The sequence below is a fragment of the Misgurnus anguillicaudatus genome, chromosome 4 (assembly GCF_027580225.2).
Source record: "Misgurnus anguillicaudatus chromosome 4, ASM2758022v2, whole genome shotgun sequence".
NCBI lineage: Eukaryota > Metazoa > Chordata > Actinopteri > Cypriniformes > Cobitidae > Misgurnus > Misgurnus anguillicaudatus.
Window position 1 is genome coordinate 19,150,902 of NC_073340.2, and position 24,853 is coordinate 19,175,754.

Sequence of the window (24,853 nt, forward strand, 5' to 3'; positions counted from 1 at the left end):
AACCCTGTGGGAATGTCTAAAGTCGTCTTTTGATTGGTTGAAATAAACCGGATTTTCAGGAGACGTGAGTGTCGCGATTAGTTTCGGTCCCTGGAAAACAAAGCTCTGACGTTCCATTGAGGAAGAGAATCAGTCGTGTTCACGTGGATAATAATGACCAGTTATCATGATCAGCTAAACATTGGATTCTCAAAAGTTCGCAGGATAGACTCTCTAAAAGACGTCCAAGAGTTTTGCTTGAGGCAGTTAGTGGAGTCAAAAAGTTCGGTTCTCCTGAATTGCTTGTATGTGTTAAAAAGTGGAGAGATATGCTTCAAACAGATGTTTAACAGGAGCGTCACATTGGTGTGGCTGTTGATGAAGTGCACAATGTTGTTCTATGGTGAATAATGTTGTTTATTTAGATTCTATTAGGTTGCGGCTGGTTATTTCAATAACTGACTTGTTATTGTGGGGAGTCCGAAAAGTGACGCTAGACGAAACAAACTGTGATTGGTTGTTTGACATGTCGGTCAAACAGCTTGTGGGCGGCTTTGTCCAGAAAAAGCAGCAAAAAACACCAGACCTTCAGTATCAGTCGTGTTCATGTGGATAATAATGACCAGCTAAACATTGGATTCTCAAAAATATGCAAAGTTCGCAGCATAGATTCTCTAAAAGAATCTATTTTGATTCTGATACCTTCAGTATTGAAGGTCTGGCTACGCGAGACTAGTGCTGCCCTTGCTTCTTTTTTGTCCACCATTTAAGTGACTCAAAATGGGGCATATCGGCCAACACTACCGCAAACGTGACGCTCCTTACCATGTTTGAAAGATTCACTCACAATGCAATGCTGACAGGAGTTAATTTACAGGCTGTGATTCAAAACGGGAGGAATTATGATAATGTCGCTTTTGTCAACATCACCAATCCCAGGAAGTAAACTGTTGCCTACAATCTGTGTGTTTGTTGTAGTCCAAGAAAAGAGATTTAAATTGGAAACGATAACTTTCGTCATAGTTTACTTTGGGGTATGTACCGTTTGCATATCGTTAACATGTACAAATACACACTTGCAAACCAAGGGAATTAAAAAAACGTGAATCGGATCATTCCTGCCCTTTATGTTAAGATCATGTTCCATGAAGATATTTAAGTAAATGTCATACCATAAATATTTATTTGTCATTAATAATACATGTTGCTGTGACTTTATTTGCACAATTATAAGGCGATTTTCTCAATATTTAGATTTTGTTGCATCCTCAGATTGCAGATTTTCAAATAGTTGCATCTCGGCAAAATGTTGTCCAATCCTAACAAACCATACATCAATAGAAAGCTGATTTATAATATAAGATGTGACTGTGGTATTGTCGTCTAGGGTCATAAATACATTTTTGTTTTCAACACTCTGGTGCCGTGCTGAAAATATGTTTCCTGAAGCAAACCAGTTGAGAACCACTGGTCTAGTTAACAGGTACAATCACTGTGAAGCAATTCTGCCCTCATGTGGCAATGAAAAATTCAGCCAGCCGGCAGCAGAAAAGCATAGTCCATACAGTCCAAGAGAAAGCTAGTGGAAAAGGACAAGGCAGAAAACAATTCTGCAACATCTCAATGCTTCCCTTTTGATGTTTAAAAAGCCTCAAGCTTTAGAGCAGCAAAAAATATTTTCTTGAGGGCTTTGTGTCCTTTCCTGCAGAATTGGATCTGAACACTCGAATCACTTGTCTTTGATTTGCAAATGAGAAAAAGGAAATGTAGAGCAGTATAATGATTTTGTTGTTTTTTTTTAAGAGAAGAAAACATTGATTGAATGCTGGTGGCAAAGAAAACCAACCACACCAGCCAGACTGCTTGTGAAGGTCCTAAATAGATTGTTAGAATCCGTGACATTCTCACCTCATGTTTAAGCGAGTGGCTCTGAGTGGATCATGATTCATTCAGCGGAGGTAAAACACACAAAGAATCCAATACAAAAGTAATATCAGATGGTTTTTGCATTATTATTACCTGGGCCACTGTTTGTCTGTTTATTTAACATTACAAAATGTTCCAGTTGACAAAGGGCCAGCAGACTATAGGTGGCTTTATTTTGGCAAGCAGAAGAAACTGAAAGCGCACACACTTCCCAAGAACATGAATGCAAAACTGTAACAAAATGGTCTCACACACCGTAAACAACACTGCCTTTGGCATGCAGTGTTGTGTGGCAGCCGATAAGGCGGCACATTTTTCCAAGAGATGAGCCGAGTTGAATATCCAGAGAGGGACGGTGACTAACAGCCCTGCTTTGCTATCCACTCTATTGACTTTGAGTGAAGGGAGCCCACTGCCACTTCCAAACCTTATTAATCTCCAAGTAGCAGGCAGAATCTCGGAAGTGCACCAGGAATGAGAGAGAGCCTGCATCGCTGCTGAACAGAAATGGTTTACAGTGCTCCAATCTCTCGTCTTGAGTAGTCAAGACTTATATATGCACAAGTTACACTGCAAAAGAAAAACAGACTTACTGTACGTACACCGATTTGATGTACAACAGCATAAAAAATAAAGCCAAAATATCTAAAAAAATGGCCACTCTGATATTGAAAATTTCATCTGGAGCCAAAGGCTGTGTCCCAATTCAAAGGCTGCGACCTTCTAAGGACGTATTTTAAGACCGATTGCGTCACAGCAGTGCGACTTGAGGCTAGTAAGGCCATCCCAATTCAAAGGATGCTTAGAATGAAGCCTCAAAATGCGTCCTCATTTCTCCGCGCTGTTAAGGATAGACACCCAAGGATATCCCAAGAGTCATTGCGCGTCTTCAAAGGCTGCATATCATGGATGGATATTCTAAAATAAACAAATAAAACCTTTATTAAATAAAAGTGTATTTATCAGAAAAAAAATTCTTGTCACTGTTTTAGTGTTATAAGTTATGGTTTGTGTTAATATTATTCTTTTTATGTTGCGTATAGTTCTAAGTTTGATTAATTTGATATACTGTTAAATAGTTTAATCTACATCAACGTGTCATATTTTCTAAAATAAAATAATATTTTTCTGATTTCATATTTATGTTAATAAGTCAGAAACATCTCCGCTGTGTCCTGCTGACAGGCGCGGTGGGCACATGCAGCAGGTGACGACAATTATGGGTCCCCGAAGGTTAGACAGTCTCATTTCAGTTCTCTTCGCAAACTTCCGAGGCTTCCACCTTGAAAGACAGAGTGCTCACCTTTTAAGGTCTCATGCGGTTGCAGCCCTTGAATTGGGACACAGCTAGAGTCTGCGCAGCAGTGATTGAGAAGTGGACCCGCAGTATCAAGGCCCCGCCCATTTTCCTGTTTGACTCAATCACACATAAATCAAGTCGTCACACCCCTTCTTAATAGCCCAAAAATAGTCCCCTGCTATTGATAGTTACTAAGGGGACTTTTTTCGGTTGCTGCGTAATATCATTGCGCCTCCTGCAGCCATGTTACTGCAGCAAAGTTCTTGATTATTAGGCCGGAATGAGAGTATATTACTAGCCATATCAGACTAGATAATCACAACTTTTTATTTTCTTTCGGTCTTAGTACACGATGTAACTACAGAAGAGTCAAGTTTTAAATAGGAAAAATTTTGAAACTCTTTGGATATTTTTGAGCGCGATGCTTCAGATTCAATGAATTATGCTAAGCTATGCTAAAAGTGGTAGTGCCAGACCCGGAGATCGGCTGAATGGATTCCAAAACGGTAACATCAAATGTTTAACTCTAGGGGAGCTGGAAAATGAGCATATTTTCAAAAAAGTGGAGTGTCTCTTTAAACCAATGTTATTAGAAAATCGAACACATTAACATTATAAGAAAACAATCGCAGAGAAAATGTATTTGAAGTGTAATTTGATTTTTAAGTTTGGCTCAGGTTCTATTTGTTTACATAAGAGGGCGGGGTTTATGACCTATACTGCAGCCAGTCAATAAAGCAATCAAAATGTTTTAGCTTAACTTATCAGGACGCGTATGGCATGTCTGGTTTAGACAAGTTACAATGTACTTTGCTATCCGAGCAAGACAAAATGTCCTGCAACCGTTATTTTATTTTTTTGGAAATAAACGTCCCATTTAAATGTTCACAAGCCAGTAGAGATGCTAGCATTGCAGACTTTAGGTTATAAAAGCTATTATAGTCTGCATTCAAAGTACTTGAAAATTGGATTTCATACTCTTCAGCTAAACAATCACTCCAAGGTGATCCCTTTCAAGCTGCTATAATTCAGCTCATATAATTTCCTTGGACCCAAGTGCACACCTACTAGCCATAGTTTGTTATGCCATCCCTTAAACTGTAGAGGAAATACTGCCTTCAGGGACAGGGATGAAGCATGCAGCTCATCTCTTAAGCACATTTAATGGCTCGTTACCCCACTGCTCATTTCAGGCAACACGACACTCCTTGGTCAGGTGCCATTCTCTAATATGCTGGAAATGAGCCATGAGCCTTTACAGTCCCTAGACAGTCAGTATGGGGTGCTCAGGGGGCCATTTTGGTTCTCAAAGGCGTGTCACGGTGAAAAGAGCCAAAGCAGAAACTGTTATTCCTGCAATTATCAATCCCCTGCATAACATCACTAAAGTGTGTTAGGATACAACATGAGTGAACGAGCTGGGTTTGACCTGTAGCTCTTAACAAGCTGCCATGTGGGTTAGGTCACACTGAAAAACTTTAAGTGTACATCAAGAACCAAGCCGGGTTCCCACACCTTCAAATTCAATAACCTTTCAAGGACTTTTCAGGTCCAATACCCTCAAATTCAAGACTAAATGTGGGCACACATTTCAAGTGAGAGCAAGGTTACATCGTGTTACCTTTTAAGATACATTGTTACAGTTCCCTTTCGAGGGAACTCGCACTGCGTCACTGCAGTGACACTTTGGGGACGTCTCCAGGGGTAAGGGGATCTAAATGTGTATATAAAATTCAACCAATGGTGAAGCTTAATGACAAAGACAGGGTGACACGGGAGCCAGGAAATATATTGCTATCTGAAATATTGCCAAAGACGGCGTTGCGGGGATGCAGGAATTATGGCAAGGGAGGTGCAGCGTCTTGTTACCTTCTCAGGGAACAACAGTTACATATATAACCCGAGACGTTTTCAAACACAACTATGCAAAAAAGCATTTTGGTATGAATCAACATTCGGATACAGAAGATATAAGCATTTAAAGCGAACAGTTTAGCACGTGTGCTTAAAAAGGCTAGACATTTTTGGATATTATCCTACACTACACAGGGAATATGGATATTTTTTTCAGAAAAAAAAACTTATTGCATAAAATAGATTCAAGCACTTTCAATGACCTGTATCTATGTATGTATATTTTCAAAAACTTCCCAGGGCCTTGAATTATTTCCCCCAGATTCACAAACTTTCAAGGATTTCAAGGACACGTTGGAACCCTGCAAGCCCAAACAGTTTTTCAGATGTATGATGAAACGTATTCTTGCTCCAAGGTTGTTTGCCAATGAAATGAGATGATGAAAACTAAGAATTTTTCAGAATCTGAAAACTTTGAAAGTTTCCCTGTCCAGTGCAGAAAGTTATAAAAAGGTTTGAAGGGGAATTCAGGAATAAGGAAAAGTAAAAATGCGTTAAATGTTATTTAGAAAATATATTTAATAACAACAATGTACTGTATAGTACAAATAAACAAATAAAACATTGATATCGGGCACTTTTAGGCACATCCTAAATGTAAAAAATACCACAAACAACATCCTTAACAAAGAATGAAAGGATGCAAAAACATACGCCATAATGTGTTTTTGAAATATCTCTGCAATGTCCTAACATAATCACAGAGACAGAGGCACCTACACAGCTGAATCAAGGGGCTGCTGGGCATCAAATGATGTCATCAAAAGAAAGAGTCGCTTGGAAAGCTCCGGACCAACTCTGCGGGTTGTAGATGTAATGCCCTCTCCGCGACGAATCAGCACGTCTGACAGCAGGCCAGCTTTTTCATGTTCTGATTTGTGCCGTGCATATGCCTACAGGTAACAAAATATGTATTTGAGAACACACCCATACCAAACCTTACAACGCATCAATGATATATGCACATGCATGTCCCATTTAGGTGCAAAGCTAGGAGGCATAATTAAAATACCGTCATAAAAATATCAGTTTCTGCGTGCTAACCTGAGCAAGGAGCTGAGGAGAGGGATAGGCGCTAAGTATAGCACTGGCCATATCAGGGCTGACCCGGTTCAACTGCTGAATTTGCCTCTTCCAAACCTGCAGTAAGCCTTTCCCTGCCCGGTCCACCTTATGACCACCTGACCATTCACTCTCCAAGCAAAATGTAAAACCGGTGTTTTCTCGCTCGCGTCTGAGAAAACAACAACAAAAGAACAGAACACCAAAAGAATGAGCCACAAAGCAACTTGTTGTAAAGCTATAAATATGGAAATACTGGCTTCCCACTCACTTGAATGGTGCCTCTGCCACTGCCTTGGTCGACATGGTAATAAAATCAGTGAAGTCCTTCCAGGTCGAGAGGAAACGGACCTGCACCCCGGTATGTAGCTGCAAGTCTACCAAAGCCTGATAGACAGGTAAGGGGAGAGAAAGGATGAGAACATCAGATGCAACTCTATAAAAGCAAAAGTCAGCCATGAATCGACTGCCAATGAGGTGGTTCGGCTTACCTCCTCCACCTGCACTCGTGAGACCTCAGGAAGCTGCTTGATATCATCTTTCTTTCTTCTCTTTTTCTGCCCTGCCTGAGGTCCCACGTCCTTCTCCTCACCCAGCACTGCCTCGCGGTATTTCTTCTGACATTTTGAATTAAGAGATCTGCAAAACGGTGCATATTATACTATTTTTTGTGTTAATTAAGTGATATTAAATATAAAAAATATATGCAATTTATCATGACCTTTACATACATTTCTTATTATTAGGTACGGTTACACTGGACTGGAGCATTTCAGCTGAAGTACAACCTTTATGTCCACAGTCACTGCAGCTCTAACTGCTACTACAGGCAATACGTCTCGACTACTAAACAATGCTTACTGAGGCAAGAAGAAACTGCAAGATGAATTACTGTACACTGTAGGCCAGTGATTGACTTATCTTTAAGTATACTGAATAAAAACCGTCTACTGTCTTATAAGCCAATATTAAAGCCTCCCTGTAGTCAAGAAAATTATCAGTTAAAAATAAATGTTTTACCTGTCACAGTAATTTCTTCATGCTTTAAAGGGGTGGTTTAATGGTATTTCATGCATTCTGACTTATAAACACAGTTATAGAGTTGTTTCCTCATGCTAAACGTAGGCAAAGTGTCAAAAAAGCAGTTGGGTGTGTTACAGAGTATTTCTGTGCCGAATGCACTTTGCCAGGGTTCGTACAAGTTTCAGAAAGTTTTTTTCGATTACAGGTCCAGCTGACGTTGCAAGGGTTTTTATACATATCAGTTATTTTTATGGGCACTTTCCCCGGAAAACCCTGCCCACCTGTCAATCAGCGGGAGACGCTAGAACTTACAAACATCACATCACGTGACAGCTTTGTTTAATTTCAAAACTCAACCTTATGTAAACAATGGATATAGTTTGTTTATCCGGGGTAGCAAGACACCTAACCCCAGCTGCTCCCGACGAGCCGGATGGCGCCTTGCATGGCTGACACCGCCGTCGGTGTATGAATGTATGTGTGAATGTGAGGCAACTTGTAAAGCGCTTTGGATGGCCATAGGTCTATTAAAAGCGCTACATAAATGCAGTCCATTAACCATCCATTTACCATTTAGCAGCGGAGTTTTGCGTGTGTGTTTGATGTGCTGGATTTCATTGAAAAGTCCCAACCGGGTCATGAGTTGCATGCGGTAAGTAAGACTTCTGTCTTATGTTGGAAATAGACGCGTGCAAATTATATAAATGACACAAACATGTAGTGAATCATAAGTTAAACAGTGTTGTATAGTGTTGCATGACTAGTACTCGCTCCTCCCGCGGTAGTAACACCTTGTATTTAGTATACACATCTTAAAAGTATAGTTCACCCAAAAATACAAATTCTGTCATCATTTATTCACTCATATGTTGTTACAAGCCTGTATAAATATTGTTGTTCTGATGAACACAAACGAAGATAATGTGAAAAATGTCTGTAACCAAACCATTCGTGGACCCCATTTACTTCCATAGTTTCTTTTTTCCTACTATAAAGGTGAATGGGGTCCACGAACAGTTTGGTTATAAACATTTCTCAAAATATCTTCCTTTGTGTTTATCAGAACAACGAAGTTTATACAGGTTTGTAACAACATGCGAGTAAACGATGATAGAATTTTCATTTTGGGTGAACTATCCCTTTAAAGGCAGGGTGCATGATCTCTGAAAGCCAATGTTGATCTTTGAAATCACCTAAATAAACATGCCCCTACCCCAATAGAATCTGGACCTTCTTTTGATAGACGCGCCCCACACATATGCAACTCAGGCAACAATGTCGATTAGTAGACACGCACCTTACTGCTGATTGGCTACAAATGTGTTTTGGTACTCTGCCCGATTTTCTTTTCCAAAGCGTTTTTCAAAAATCATGCACCCCGCCTTTAATTTATGAATTTGCACATGGCTTGTCTTAAAACTAATTAAAAACACCACATAGATATATAAACAACAATAAAAACAGATTTTCCCCACAGTGTGACTTTAATATATCTAATTTATTGCAATTTGTTCATTTGAATTTCATCTAAATAATTTGAAATCATTTTTGATCAACAGCCTTAGCAGTAGGGGTAACAGAACATTTAATTATAACTGATATAATATTCAATAATGAAAATAATGTTCAACAGATTTCATTAGCGATTAGTTTGGTTTGTGACATTCCTTGCCCACACGCCCAAATGAACGCAAGAGCGCAAGCTGCATAGAGGCACATTTGCCCCAAACAGTGCAAGCTCCTTGTTTATACAGCAAACGAATCGATAATGACATTCGTTGAACACTTTTCATTATCAAGTAATATCAACTATTACTGAAAAAATAGTTGTGCAGTGCAGTCCTACTTAGAGGTACTTTGATGTGATGTCCTTTAACATTTGCTGAGCACACACCATAAATATCAAAATACACAATCTCGTAATGAAATATTAAAGGTTAAACACAACTCAAGCAAGCTCAGAAGCTGTGGCATACAATCGATCACCACAAAAAATTACATTGATACATCCTCTAGTTCATAAAATACTTAAAAACCCATGGATCAAGTGTACCACAGGAATTTAAAGCTCAAATGGATGTAAAAGCACCTACATAAAGTCTTTATTAAAATTGTGATTCAAATTTGACATTACAACTGGTAATAAATCTATTTTTTTCTAATTTAGGAAGCTACTCACCTAAAATACTTCTCTATGTCAATCACAACAATGCTGAGGGTTCTGCCTGGGTTCTTGCTCATAAGCCCACGGGTCCAGGTGGTCAGAGATGTACCACTTTCATTGTCGCCTTGCTTTTACATTAAAAACAGAAAACCACACTTTAGTCTTTATTTTCAGAAAAAAACAAAGGTCATTTAAACTAAAGACACGCACGTCTCACTGATTGAGCAACTGCATACTTTAAAGACCTAATGGGTAATTTTAACATAATTGAGTGGTGATCCAGTAATTCAATTCATTACATTTAATCACTCCGACACTTCTTGAAAAGGTCAAAACTGCTAATTTTACTGGTACTGCCCTTTCGGCCACAAAACTCTCTTAATTGCATCTTTAGTTACCACATCATACAAAAAGGCCACAGCCAGCAAATCAAACAATCATCCTGTTAATGGTTAATTAAGTCATTATAATGGTCCAATAGGAAATTACACTGTGCTACACCATAATACGCCTACCTTGCAGAAGTTGTTAATCATGGTTACAAAGTCATCCACTGGAACCTGGATTACAGCATGTGATTCTGGAATAGTCACCACCTCACCATTCTGCAAACAACACAAAAACCATGTCACAGGTTTAGTTCCTAAATTCTACCCAGGTTTGAGACATCACTGCATCTTCAAAACATGTATGTTAAAGGGACACTCCGCTTTTTTTCCAAATATGCTAATTTTCCAGCTCCCCTAGGTAGGGCTGTCGCGGTGAAGGAATTTCCCTTGCGGTGATTTTGCGTGGCTCACCAGCGCGGTATGCGGTTTTACCGCCTTCATTTACTAAAATAAAATGTTTTTTAAATCCAGAACAATGAGGTCAACTAATAGATGAAGGGTAGGCTACAGGTATTCCCCCTTATGAAAAAAAATGATTAACACAAGCTATACTACAGCTAGATATATTTTTGAGAAAACTAAAATAAATTGAAGAACATCATTTAGGCTTGTTAAGCGCAAATTAACAGAGCATCGGCAAATACAGAACACAGCAGTGTCTTAAAGAAATTAAAATTAGCCAGTATTTGTGCACCTGTAAATGTACAAAACGAATGCAATTCAGAAGGCAATGCATAATAATTTAGGGCATTTTAATAATACTATAGTAGATAAATTAACGTTTATATATAAAGTATGAAAACGAATGTATCATTATTTTGGCTAAATTAAGCTGGAGAGGTCATATTTAGTCACAAATATTTGTCATCATTTCAGAACAAGCTTAAATGCTATCTATAATAACTTACATTATATCCTGTGTCTTCCTTTGTCAAAAATATGTAGAATTATATGCGAGTAAAAAAGCAAAAAGCGGAAACGTTTAGCTCAGCCTCACGCAAAGCGAAGGAAAAGCCGTTAATAAAGCAGACTCTCCGTGTATAGAGGATGTGATGAAACAGTCGAGTCGGCAGATGATCATCGGTGTTTATAATGTTTCACGCAGATACTGTTGATGAAAAACTTGGATATTTAAATGTGAAAGTCAAGTGTGCAGTCAGTCAGTTCAGAAAAGCAACCGCCGCGTTATATTGGCTGCATCCACGGAGCGGACGCTGCAGATGCACAAAGAAAAAACCATAAGGTCTTTTTTATGAGGTTTTAATGCTGGTAAGCAACCAGTTATATTTTGGCGTCATTTGGGTTGATCAGTTATATTAAAGTACTTTTAATCTTTAAAACTGGATCTAGAGGGAGACGACGCCACAGTTATTCTGTCATCTCAGTTTTACTTTTTCACACATTCACTATGATTTAACGAAATATGAAGTATTACATTTTTAATTGAAATTTACGAAAAACAAATTGGCCTACTCTCTTAACTCTTGACAATCTATTTGGCCTTTAATATACATGTCAGCATGACGTGAAAAACAAGGCGGCATATAGTTTCATGAATTTAACATGAAAGGCGCGGTTGTTGCGGTTGCTTTTTTTCCATGCGGTTGGGCTTGTCAGTAGCGCGGTCATGCGGTTACCGCGACAGCCCTACCCCTAGGGTTAAACATTTGATTTTTACCATTTTGGAATCCATTCAGCTGATCTCCGGGTCTGGCGCTAGCCCTTTTAGCATAGCTTAGCACAATCCATTGAATCTGACCAGACCATTAGCATCGCGCTAAAAAATAACCAAAGAGTTTTGATATTTTTCCCATTTAAAACTTGACTCTTCTGTAGTTACATCGTGTACTAAGACTGATGGAAAATTGAAAGTTGTGATTTTTTTATGCAGATATGGCTAGGAACTATACTCTCATTCCGGCGTAATAATCAAGCACTTTGCTGCCGTAACATGGCTGCAGGAGGCGCAATGATATTACGCAGTGTCTAAAAATAGTCGCCTGTTATTGAAAGTTACCAAGGGGACTATTTTCGGCTGCTGCATAATATTATTGCGCAATGTTACGCCAGCAAAGTCCTTGGTTATTACGCCAGACTTAGAGTATAGTTCCTAGCCATATCGGCCTAGAAAATTACACATTTTAATTTTCGGTCGGTCTTAGTACACAATGTAACTGCAGAAGAGTCAAGTTTTAAATGAAAAATATTAAAACTCTTATTTTTTTTTTAGTGCGGTGCTAATGGTCTAATCAGATTCAATGGATTATTCTAAGCTATGCTAAAAGTGGTACCGCCAGACCCGGAGATCAGCTGAATGGATTCCAAAATTATAAAAATCTAATGTTTAACTCTAGGGGAGCTGATAAATGAGCATATTTTCAAAAAAGTGGAGTGTCCCTTTAATATCAATGATTGATTTCAAATTTTGATGCTCCTAATCTCATAATTAGATTATGAGACTTAAGCCTGGATTTCACAGATAGGGTCACATCTTAAGTAATAAATCAGTTCATATATGAGATATTTCCAAAACGTGTGATCTATCAAATCTATTTAATTTTTAACATTGATGGAAGAATTTTGGAATTTTTGTGTTGTGCATTTGTGTATGCATGGGACACAATCTTGCCTGGTGACCGACTGAGCGTCTAGCCCAGGTAACGCTTCGAGGGAGGGATTGCTTCTCTATGGCACAGCTGCAGCCCATGGCATGCAGGGACGTCAGGAGAGCACCGCCACCTTCCAGCTGCAGCAGACCTGTGGGGAGCAGACAGATAATCAATACTAATCCATTCAGCAAATGCAGCTTAATACTTCATGCTGTTGCTTTCTAACAACTTAGGGAAATGATCAAAGAGCACAAAGCAGATCAATACTGGAGTCAAAGTGCCACGTGACGTGGGTCCGTCCTGCTATACGGTACATTTTCATGCACCCATCATGTATCACCCATCACATTCTTCACAATGCAATTTTGTTTAGAAAACTTGGAAATGGTGTTAGCTTGTTTTCTTTCATCACAATATTAAAAATAAGTAAACATGAATTTTAAAAATGCACTTTAATTTGATTTGAAAAAAGAAGTTTAGGTGTCAGATCTTGACCCAAAGATATATCTGAAATGTCCTTTTAATAGAAATATTTTCTTAAATTACAGAACATTCATGTTAACATTTACAGGACCTACCTGGGTCCACCGTCACTACCATGTGTTTGATGCATTCTTCTGGCCTTAGGGCTTTCACAGCATCAGCCAGAGCCTTCTTCTCCAACCTCACCTTCTCTTTCTCTTCCTGCTGTTGCTCTCGCATTGCTCTTTTCTTAAGGGCTTCCTGTCTGGCAGCCTCCACCTCTGCTGGCGTTTTTTTACGTTTGGCCAGGTAAGTGCCATTTTCAGCCGGAGGAGGTTCTTTGGTGAGGTATGGTGCACTGTAGTCGGAGTTGCTCTGCTTTATGTTATTACAGATCTTGTTATGGACTACCGGCTGGTCCTCTGGGTTAATGTACCGTGCAGGTAATGTGTCTGGAACATCTAAGGGCCGTGAGCATCCATTAGACACCGCACTGAAAGTCCGGCTGACTGCTGGAGGCAAACCAGACTGTTTCTGTTTTAGTCTAACAGCCAAAGGAATCATGGCCTCTTCTTCACTGTCACTGCTAACCATCAAGACGTCACGTCCAGCAGCCCCGGCAGAGGCACGGGCCCCTGATGAAACTGGACCGGTGACAGGAGACATTTCTGAGTCTGAATGGTCTAAAACCACCATGTCAGTCTTTCTGGTTTTAGTCTGTGAGAAATCAAACACAGGAAGCTCTTCTGAATCACTGGAGTCACTGTCACTTATGAGAAATCCAGGTCGACTGATGGACGTCATGCTGAGCCCTCATAGATCATCCAAACATATGTGGTTCATGCACTGAAAGTAGAGACAAAGTTAAACTTAAAACACTGTGTTCCTGCAACTCTAACTAACTAATTAATAGAGCAACACATTAGCACCGTAAAGGTCATGGGTTCGATCCCAGGATCACACATACTGATAAACTGTATGTTAAATGCAATATACTGTAAGCAGTCACGTCAAACGCATACATATAAATGAAAACGTCCCATGCAAAAAGAACTATGGTAAACGTTACAGTTACTATTACTGAACCAGTAAAACAAAAGCTGGAAAAACAAAGAAAAACAAAAGTTGGTTTCGAAATACACACACACTAACAGATAGTACCAACACAAATACAACAACAAAGAAAGCTTGCTGCTCAGACATTAAAAACTACATAACAACGCTCTTTTACCTCGACATCATGCGTTTTATGTTTTAGTTTTACATATGAACATTTTTGTGAACGTTTAGCTTCTCTTTACTCACGCCATTCAAATCCTTTTTAGTTTTTTTTTTTTTTTTTTCTTTTTTTTTTTTTTTTTTTTTTTTTTTTTTTTTTTTTTTTTATTTTTTTTTTTTTTTAATTGAGTAAAAGAATACAAAACAGAGCATAACATTATACAGTTTATACAAAACAAAATATAATATTAATTGGACATCGGGCATTTGAAAATAATGTCATAGTGCTTTAAACATGTTAATGACTTTTTGTTTTTTAACAATTTTAAAGAAGAAATAAAACATTCAAATTCTGCTAAAAACACCTTGAAAATTGGTGATGCATTTAAATACTTTTGTTTATGTATATAGAATTTAGCCTGTAATATGAATAAATTAACAATGTACTCAAGATCTTTGTTTGCATTGTTTTCATAGTGTACAATGATATCCTTTAAAGAAAAAAAATATTTATCCTTTACTTTACTAAAAATATAGGTTGCCAATTCTTTCCAAAAAACTTGGGTTATGTTACAATAAAAAAATAAATGTGTTAACACTTCTTTCTCAATTTTACAAAAGGAACATAAATCATCAATATCAGAATATTTTGAAATTATTGACTTAACAGGGTAAATGGTATGCAAAATCTTAAAATGTATTTCTTTAGTTTTGTTATTTATACAATATTTAAAGGGAATTAACCAAGCTGTTTTCCAATTAATATTCTCGATAATAGAGTTCCAAAAGAATTTTCCTCTGGGTTTTAATTTATTTTGATTTTGTAATATAGTGCAGATATGTTTGTTATTGCATTTTTTATCAGTCAGTTCAAGACCATTTAACATTAATTTGGGTTTTATCATTATTTTAGAGTTATAAAGAACATGACCTTTAACAAGATGAATAAGAGTAAGAGGAATAGCTTTACAGACTGAATTAAATTCCTTGAAATGCACAGGGAAATTGTGGATTTGCATAAATTGTTCATAGGGTAAAATATTTCCATAATTATCAAACATATTCATAAGATGATTAATATCCCTTTTAAACCAATTTCTTAGAAATAAAGATTTATTACCAGTTGTTATGTTGGCATTATTCCAAATGAAGGAAGTATGAGGAGAGAAATTATGTGAATAGCATATCTTCCAGGCTAACAGCACTTGCTGGTGGAATTTGGATAACTTAAGAGGAATTTTGGAAATATTGAAGTCACAGGTTAATAGAAAATCTAACCCACCTATTTTGTTAAAGAGACTGTGTGGGATGTGGTTCCAAAAGGAGTTACGATTACTCAAACATTTTTTAATCCAACTGATTTTAAAAGTTCTATTAACATCTTCAAAATAAAGTACTTCCAAGCCTCCTTCAGCTTTCTTATTAGTTAGCACCCTTTTCTTTAGTTTTTGAGATTTGTTTTTCCAAATAAAAGAATAAAACAAATTATTTATATCTTTACAATAAGAGTCTTTAACATACAAAGATAGGGAGGGATAAACAAACCGAGATAATCCTTCTGCTTTAGATAAAGCCATTCAAATCCTGCAGTTCCCGGGGTTCCGAAAGATGACGTAAGCGCGTCGAACCAGCAGCGTGAGCGCGTCACATGCACGTCATTCAAAATGGCGGCACTCACGTCCTTGATGCTGAAGTCCAGAACATGTAAGTGTAATGACTATTATTACTATGTTTCATTTTGAAATTGTAAAAATACACTCGTGTGTAAATGGCAACTGGTTATTAGAAATTATCGTTTTATCATTTTATAATGACGGTAGATTGATCGCATGCTAAACGCTAACAGTAGCTCAGTCAGCATGTGTTTAATGTTGACACTGACAGCAGCATCAGCAACATTAAAACTCTCAAAGACTGTCAGTGATGTGTTTTATGTATCGTAAATTAATATTAAGTTTATTTTTATTAACACCCACACATGCATTTTATTAAATCAAAGACAACGAAGTAAATAATGCTTTAACGTTGCAATAAACTGATTTTTTTTAGGTATCCTGCTGTCAAGCCAAACCCCCACAGTAGTATTGACAAGACTGGCTTCAAAGAAGTCAGGAGGAAGTAGTAAAAACCTCGGAGGGAATAGTGCTGGCCGCAGATATGGTTTCAAGAAACAAGATGGTACTGTCTTAAATTTACTAACCTTCATCTAATATAAAAAAAAATGTCTTCATATTCGTACATTACCTTGCATAATATTTTATCCTTTCCTTCGTAAGGGAACTTTGTGCATGCTGGCAACATACTCGCAACACAGCGTAAAGGTCTGATGCGCTGGCATCCTGGAGCACATGTAAGACGTTATCATTATATTTTAATGGTTATCTGAGATTTAACTATCTTCTCAAGACAGCTTAAGTGAGAGGACAAAGTAGCATGTAACATTATTTAGGTCCCACTTTATATTAGCTATCTTTACCTACTACATACTTACATAAGAAAACTAATATGTTACACTTGTACATATTAGTAGTTAATGACATGTATTACTTCAACAATGTAAATTGTAAATAAGCTGTGGATTACAGATTATAGTATTGCTTTAAAATGATTGTAAATATTGAACTATGAAAAAAAATCTAATTGTACAGAATTTGCCTAATCTGGTTTATTTTCTAATTTTATGTCCTCACAGGTTGGTATTGGAACCAATAAAACCATTTATGCCCTTGAGGATGGTATTGTCAGGTTCACCAAGGAAGTGTACATTCCTCCACCACGAAGTGCTGAAGCCCGTGATGTGATCCCAAAACTTCCCAAGGGTGCAATTCTCTACAAGACCTTTGTCAATGTCATACCTACAAAACAGGAGAATACATTTAAACTAGTGGACATGGTATGAAAAAGACTTGCCATAACTTTTCCTCAAAGTACACTTTGATCTGGATTTTTCAGATTGGTACACCACTGCTCGAGTCTGATGTTATATAAAATGTATTTGTATTTATGCAGTTATATCCTACTCTAATAAACATTTTTACCAAATACCGCATTGTTCCCTTGCACATAAAAAACTCAAATGAGGTGATATTACAATTTAGTAGGGCTGTGTATTGGCATAAATCTCACGATAGAGTCGTTGCGATGCAATGTGTTGCGATATTTTACCGTGCAATGATATATTGTGGTCTTTCCTATTTTAGGAACTTAACCAGGATATAGTTTTAGGAAAGCTGTCATTTAGAAACATACCACCATATGCAAACATTAGCAAAAAAATGATGGTGCGCCCCTACCACACTGTTTAGAGATAAGAAAAATGCAATCTAGTGGTCGGGATGTAAACTCTAAACAAAACTGTCATGAATCTTGTATGATTTTTATAAAAAAAAAAAATTATCGATACAGTATTGCCAAGCGAAATATCGCAATACTTGCATTTGTCGATATATTCTTGCACCTTTACAATTTAGAAATGCATACAAAGAAAAGATTTCTGTAGCCCTATTCAGATGGGAATTGATTTTCTTGGGGACGTAAGGTATTTTCATCATTTATAGGGGGTAGTCAGCGACGTTAGTGCTGTCCGAATCCTGAATGTCAGTTTTCTTTTTCAACCACCCGCATAAAATGTCTGTCCGAATTACCTACTGTTTTTTTGACAAATGCCAAGGTCGTGTGGTAATTTAATTGCCCCTCAAACCCAGATCTCTGAGGTTATAAAAGGGATCATTGGAAGTCATTCTGCACATTCTTTCAGTGGACCCTTTAGACCACTGAAAAGCATTGTATGGTCATGCGCTTCCCGTTTATTCTTCACCAGTCTTTCTTTGCGTGCATTTTAAATATTGCCACCTTCATAATTGTCCTGGACAGGGTTTAATCCAGGACTAGGCCTTAGCATATCTTTAATTAAATCATTACTGGTGTGCATCCTAAGACAAAACAATAGCACTGATATATGATAAAATATGTTAGTACAAGATGTTTTTAAATGAAGGCCCAGCTCAAACATGCATTTTAGTCCGGGACTAGACCTAAGATCAGTCCGGGAAACCATCCCTTTGTTAGTGTGGAAGTATTGTCCTGTTAGTAGTTTTTTAATATGCTTCATTGACTTTATCTATTTGTGTTTCCTGTACTTCTGCACATATTGATCTTTTAAGGATTTAGACCATCTCTTTTCTAAAATAGACAAGAACTAACTTTATAGCTGCTCATTTGGGCTCAGTGTGTTGTTCATGTGTATCGGTAGGATTAGGAGAAACAAAGCCTGAGAATTTCCTCAGGTTGGGGGAAGCCAATGAGAAATAAGAGGGATTTTCCAGTACAACGTAGGAAAGATGGCAAATGAGAAGCTGTTGCTGATCTCTCTGTGTAAGTATTGTGAAAGGATTCATTATGAACTGTGCTGACACTTTCCTCTCTCCAGGGACGATAATGTACTTTTCAAGCTAAACTCTTTTTTATGATGCGGATGTATAAATATTCAAGGAAAATCTTTTGAGCATTGTTATAGAGATTGCCTTTACATTAAAGCAGTGGTTTTTAAACTGGGGGCCCCAGTTTTATGACATCTTATGAATTACCGTACATTAATTTATCATGAATTCTGTGTAATTAAACCTAAAAAATAAGGCTACTAACCAAAAGCACTACTTTTTTATATAATTGAATGGGTTTTTATTATAATGTTGAGTTTTAGAACGTTTTTTTTGTCACAAATTTTCTTTGGGGGCCCGCGAAGGAATGCACCGTACACAAGGGGGGCCGCACGCTGAAAAAGTTTGGGAACCACTGTATTAAAGCATAAAGCTGATGCAGCTCAAGAAAAAGGAAGTAAATTGAAAGAAATTATTTTGTGATTTTGATTACTTAAAGGGGACATTTCACAAGACTTTTTTATGATGTCAAATATGTGAGGTTTTAGCTCAAAATACCAAATAATTTATTATAACAGATTAAAATTTTAACTTTGTAGGTGTGTGCAAAAATGTGTCGTTTTGGGTGTGTCTTTTAAAATGCAAATGAGCTGACCTCTCTACTAAATAGCAGTGCCATGGTTGGATAGTGCAGATTAAGGGCCGGTATTATCCCCTTCTGACATCACCAGGGGAGCCAACCAATTTTTTCACATGCTTGTGGAGAATAGTTTACCAAAACTAAGTTACTGGGTTGATCTTATTCACATTTTCTAGGTTGATAAAAGCACTGTGGACCCAATTATAACACTTAAAGATGGAAAAAGTCAGATTTTTATGGTATGTCTCCTTTAAAAGACACATTTTAAAACTAATCTCATAAGTTATAATTTACTACACATTCAGGGACGGATTCCCGGTCTTAATTTAAATACATCTTGCACTGACATAACATATATCGGTGCCATTGTTTTGTCTCAAGATGCACACCAGTATTGGTTTTTATAAAGTGTGTTTGTAAAAACGACCTAAATTTACTAATATAACCAACGTCTGGTCCTGGATAATCTAAATCCTGTCTGGGAAACTGCCCCTTAATGGCATGGAATAAAACATAAAAACACTGAGCATTATGGAAGAATTTAGGATGTTAGAAAACTTTCATTTTTGGCTTGTCACTGTTGATTATACTTTATATAATTTAAATCCAATATTCCTTTCATTATCATTCTCTCCAGGAGCAGGGGTAGCTGTTTAATTGCGATTCATCATGGAGAAATGGTTTTGCCCTCTGGTACTGCGTATATTCAAAACCCCCTGTCTCATTATCACCTTGCACAGGTCATTGCAATGTTACGCACGTGTAATTCTGATCAGTGTATGATCAAAAACATTATCTAATGAAATTTCTTCTTTATTCTTATTTATTTCATCAACCCGTATTTATGATTCATACCAAGAATTACGCAGTCTGATATTCCGTATGTAAAATCTAGATCAGTTAAAGGCAAGATTTTGCACAGAGCTTCGGAGAAAGGTCATGTGAATGCAATCATCTAATTCTCATTGGCCTTTGCTTGAAACCTATTAGATGCTGTTCTATTGTTCACTCCTGAAAGCTATGCCCCGGTGTACTGCCAAGAAACCGTTGTTACGTCTGTCTGCTTCACTTTGAAAAGAATGACTGTCAACCCTTGCTCTATCTACTCTGTTGCTTAGCAACAGCCATTGCGTCTCTAGAGAAGATTTTCTGCATTTCTTCTCTCTTATTTTCTGTACATTCAAATTGAAGAGGAGATTGCAAGCGTGTCCTGAAAGTCCCAAAATAAACTATTGTTTGAAGGTTGAGTATACATTTTCAAGTGTTTGTTTGAACAGAGGCTTTGGACTGCAATGTTCTGCTAAGTAAAGTTGAAAAGATGCTCTATTCTAAAGGCACACATGATGCTTAATTTAGACAGCTCTTTTTGTGTTATATACTTAGATGTTTTTAGAGTAAAAAATTATGAGGTGACGCATTTTACCCGGATGAATGGTTTTATGGCCTATTCATCAGAAGGGATTTTACAGCATGTTAATGAGGAGTCTGTCCACTGTCTCCTGTTGCTGTGAGACACCAAAAGTCATCCGAATGTTTAACGGGTGGGGGCACGACTATGTATTGAAATGCACAATGCTAATAAGTCACCAAGCAATAAAAGGAGAAAAACACAAAAGCTAAGAGAGAGGCCGGAGAGAAAGAGGGAGAGAGAGAGATATTTAAAGGCAGTGCAATTGCACAAAAGCAAAAAGTTCAGGAAGAGTCCTAATGGAAACAACCAGACCATGATATGAACCTTCTTGTAGTTTCTCTCATGTATGATTCATTATATTTCATACTTATTATGCACCAGGGGAACAGATAAAATGGCAAATATTGTGCACCTGCTATTTATTTGGATTCTCTCTTTTTGTACAAGCAGCTTAAGTGGTGAGATGTTTTATCTGTTTTGCTTATTATGGATATTATTGTTTCTAATTACTTTTAATCACATTACCTTGCATGAACTGTGCTTGATATTTGTGGATTCCACTTAGCACAATGGCTTTGGGATTATTTTATGCTTTTCAATAGAAAAGTATTGCCCAACTGGAGCAAAAATTGATCGTGATGGCTTGCACTGTTACTGGATGCCAGCATTTACATCAACATGGCTGGGAGCAAGAGACATCTGTCAAAGAGAAAATGAAGGAGATCTTGCTACGGTGGATAGTGTGACTGTTCAGACCTTCATACAAAATTCATTTCAAATGTAAGAAACTTCTAATAGTTTTAAGGGCATTAAATCTGTTCAAATTCATTGTGTGATGAAGAGAAAGTAAAAGTTTGTTTCAAAACAAAAAATAAGTACACGCCTACACTTGCATTATCAGTGTAATAATTTACACTGATCATCCTGTTCAAAGATTTGCCTACACCTGACTCTTGGTGTATTGTGATGCTTTTGAGCATCATTAAATGTTTACATCTTTTGTAAAAATTGGGTATATGTCTCAGTTGTTCTCAGACTGAAAAGAGGAATATTAACCTCATATACTGCACTGTAAAAAATAAATTGTTGGCTCAATGAATAATTTTTTAGTAACTAGTTCCACAGAAATTTTACGTTCACTCAATTTCTGTCTCCAAAGTGTTTCCTGGATTGATGTTTTTTAGTTGGCCCAAACTTGACTCAAATATAAAAAAGTATGTTTGCTCAATTAGCTTTATAGTTCATTCAACTAAAATGTTTTAATCAGTTGAATCTTTAAAAACTTACAGCAAAGACTCTGTCAATTAAAATTTAATTATTTACTCAATGTTTTATGTGTTACTTCAATTAATATTTATTATTTGGGATTTTTAATAACATTTTTAAATTATTTATCAAATAATTTATGCTGGTGTTCTTAACAAAATAATTAACTTCAGTCACATAAAAACAAAAGCTTTTTATTCACTTATTCACTTATCATACAGACTGAACATTTAAGTCTTCTTTAAATAGAGGGCATAAAACAGTCCAAAAAGCACTCCAAATTCAGTCAGAACACCTGCAGGGTCATTTAGGAGACTTTCTTCAGCCCTCTGGTCTGCCTCTTCCACATCATCACCGCTCTGGTTTAATAAACAGAGGAATATAAACACACACACATACATAAATAACATGTTTAATATAATAAAGCTTGAAGGTGAAAGACTTTATTCCCTAAATAACGTTAACGTTAGGCCAAATTTCCCTCAGACATCACACATTAAACACTATTGGGCGGTTTTCTCGAACAGGGCTTTTCACTGACTAAAATAACTTACTGACATCTCTTAACATATGAGTGCTATTGTTTTGTCTCAAAATGCACGCCAGTATTGCATTTTATAAGGTTTGTTTGTAAAAATGTCCAAATTATAATAAAGACAGAGTTCTAAACCCTGTCCGTTAAACCAACCCTATTATATCCAGGCCCTCTTAACTAAAATAGCTCCACTTTACTTCGGTCACATAACATAACACACTTCTAAATATATCTTTACAAAAATATCATTACAAAAACGTCGAGTATTTGCGTCTTTGCAGATTAATATATTCTAAAATTAACATTTAATTACAAACACTTACCTGACGTGAACTTGAGGAAACGGCTAACGACGTGTGTCCTGTGAAACAGTAAGTGATTCCAGCTGTTGCGTGCGGATTGATCTCAGATGAAATGACCTGTAATCCAGATCCTTCCGAGTTAAAACATTTTAAATTCAAAATACACAGACGCACGCACATACATACATACATGCACACACGCATGCACACGGGTATATTTAGATTTTTTTTTTAAGATTGTTATGATATTGGGACTATTTCTCCACTCGCTCCTTCAGCTCTGAAGTGCAAATTCGCAGGCAGGACGCAGCCCAGTTATAACAAATGTGAAAGATATGAAATATCATTCAACAGCGATATCATTTAAGTGCAATCCTAAAATATGATTTAAAACATACCGGTAAACCTTTTATTATTGAGTATAAGAAATTAAAATGAATTAAATCGCATGTTTAAACGCCACAGAGATATCAGAGCCAGCAGTCGATTTCTGATGGGCTTGCCGAGGCTAGGCTGCGCTGGGCGGGGTGTTAGCGCTTAAGTGTCGGTGATTTTCTGGAGCTCATCTGGAGCTCTTCTCCGTCCGAAAGTGTCCGAGCACATTTTTAAATAGACGCTATCTTTATTAACCGACCGCATATTTAAACTTAAAGCACATACATTCACGCCTGAACAACTCTTACAATTACATGTTGTTACCAAATAACAGTAATATTATGAGCATTTTGTTGTCAGGAAACATAGCTGTCATAAGTCCACATATTGACCAGATTTGTCTTAATTAGTTCAGTCAACATAGCCATTCTGAATGTTGACTGAATTTGAAAATAACCATTCATGTAATGTTTTAAACACAGATTTATCTAGACTTAAAATAATATGTCTACTCAACTAAGCCCAAACAAGAAAATTGGTTTAACTTATATATTTTTGCCCTTCCAACATTTCATTAATTGGATTTTTTACAGTGTGTAGTCACTGTTGAAAAGAGGTCAAATAAACAGAAGATGATGTTAAAGCAAAGAACTGGGAGAAATTTTCTGAAGAGGGACAGTTTAATTGACAAACAATGGTCACAAGAACAACTAACAACTAAAAAGCCTTAAAACATTTATAGTCTAGGTTAAATCACACAGTATTAAGAATCAAGGATACGTAAACTATAATCTGGATAATATATTTTATTTAAATCATTATTGTGTCTTTTGGATATGCAAATGTCTATTCATGTGAGAAAGCTTATTCAAGGCAGTATTAAATTAAAAAAACAAAAAAAAAACATTTGTATCCTCTTTTTTTATATTTTAAACATTTGGGCAATTCTGCAAGTTATGAGCAAAACTGTATAGGCTTCAATTTGTAACTTTTTCTGCAAAAAGGGATTATCCTATATTTGCTTTTGCTCTCTTTAAATTCCAGGGACTCCTCTGTTTGGCTAAGAAATGGAATGGCACAGGGTCTGTTTGAAAATTCGGATGCTACAACCTTTCAGCCTGAAGACCCAATGAAAGTGTGTACTTCAATGGCTTTGGCCACCGGACAGTGGATGAATGAAATATGTGACAATGAGAATTCCATTATCTGTCAAAGAAAGATATCAGGTGGGCTAACACAATACTCTACTGCAGTTAAGCAAGGGGAACAGTAACATTATCCAAATGATCGTAACATAGGTGTAGGGATTTTAATAAAATATTACACTTATGTGCTTAACTTCCTCAAACAAAAATTATACCTTAATGCTAACCGAGCAGAGGAGTTAGTACAAACTGCTTTATAAAGTTATTTACAGCTCACATGCCATGTGTCAAAACCATGTCAGAAATTTTTACTGACAGAAATGCTTTGCACTTTCTTTGTTAAGTGTCTCTGCCATCATCTGAGAGCTATGTGACAGGTGTGCCACTAATGTCAGCCATATACAAAGTGCCCCAGATTCAACTACTACCCTCTCCACCAGACCCAGGTCAACGCAGGGTTGAGGTAAAAGTGCATGTTCCTATTAAAATATTTATTATGCATGGATATGATGGTATTTTCTAGTCGAATGGAACAAATACCTTGTATAGACCGTTATATTAGGGCTGTCAAAATGTTAATTGGGATTAATCACATACCAAATAAAAGTTTGTGTTTGCATAATATATTTGTGTGTATTTATTATGTGTATATATAAATACACAAAAACAGGTTTAAATGTAGGATGTAATTGTTTATGTACATTTCTTTGACATTTTTTACATATACATGTAAATGTTTCTTAAGTACATACAT

General features: G+C 36.9%; 3 protein-coding genes across 5 annotated transcripts; 2 read left to right on the forward strand and 1 right to left on the reverse strand.

Annotated features, from left to right (window-relative positions):
• Positions 1-5,618: 5,618 nt before the first annotated feature.
• eme1 (essential meiotic structure-specific endonuclease 1) lies at positions 5,619-14,147 on the reverse strand. Of its 3 annotated transcripts, none has more exons than XM_073866894.1 (9): positions 14,134-14,147; positions 12,945-13,674; positions 12,387-12,514; positions 9,884-9,973; positions 9,384-9,496; positions 6,673-6,820; positions 6,453-6,568; positions 6,164-6,353; positions 5,619-6,012 (listed from the first exon to the last, which is right to left on the reverse strand). In XM_073866894.1, exons 2-9 carry the CDS (start codon positions 13,630-13,632, stop codon positions 5,836-5,838), a joined length of 1,650 nt encoding a protein of 549 aa, XP_073722995.1. In that variant the 5' UTR covers positions 13,633-13,674; positions 14,134-14,147; the 3' UTR covers positions 5,619-5,835. The 3 variants fall into 3 exon arrangements, with proteins under 3 accessions (XP_073722995.1, XP_073722994.1, XP_055032674.2); XM_073866893.1 differs by having other exon boundaries at positions 14,060-14,139; XM_055176699.2 differs by lacking the exon at positions 14,134-14,147 and adding an exon at positions 13,758-13,964.
• A 1,484-nt stretch (positions 14,148-15,631) lies between these two features.
• On the forward strand, positions 15,632-17,088 carry mrpl27 (mitochondrial ribosomal protein L27). Its single transcript, XM_055176700.2, has 4 exons — positions 15,632-15,750; positions 16,096-16,224; positions 16,323-16,396; positions 16,739-17,088. Exons 1-4 carry the CDS (start codon positions 15,711-15,713, stop codon positions 16,943-16,945), a joined length of 450 nt encoding a protein of 149 aa, XP_055032675.2. The 5' UTR covers positions 15,632-15,710; the 3' UTR covers positions 16,946-17,088.
• A 2,673-nt stretch (positions 17,089-19,761) lies between these two features.
• On the forward strand, positions 19,762-24,622 carry LOC141363655 (polycystin-1-like). The gene is made up of 4 exons (XM_073866505.1): positions 19,762-20,934; positions 21,079-21,256; positions 23,999-24,180; positions 24,444-24,622. The coding sequence occupies exons 1-4, from the start codon at positions 20,823-20,825 to the stop codon at positions 24,620-24,622; spliced, it is 651 nt and encodes a 216-aa protein (XP_073722606.1). The 5' UTR covers positions 19,762-20,822.
• Positions 24,623-24,853: the final 231 nt, after the last annotated feature.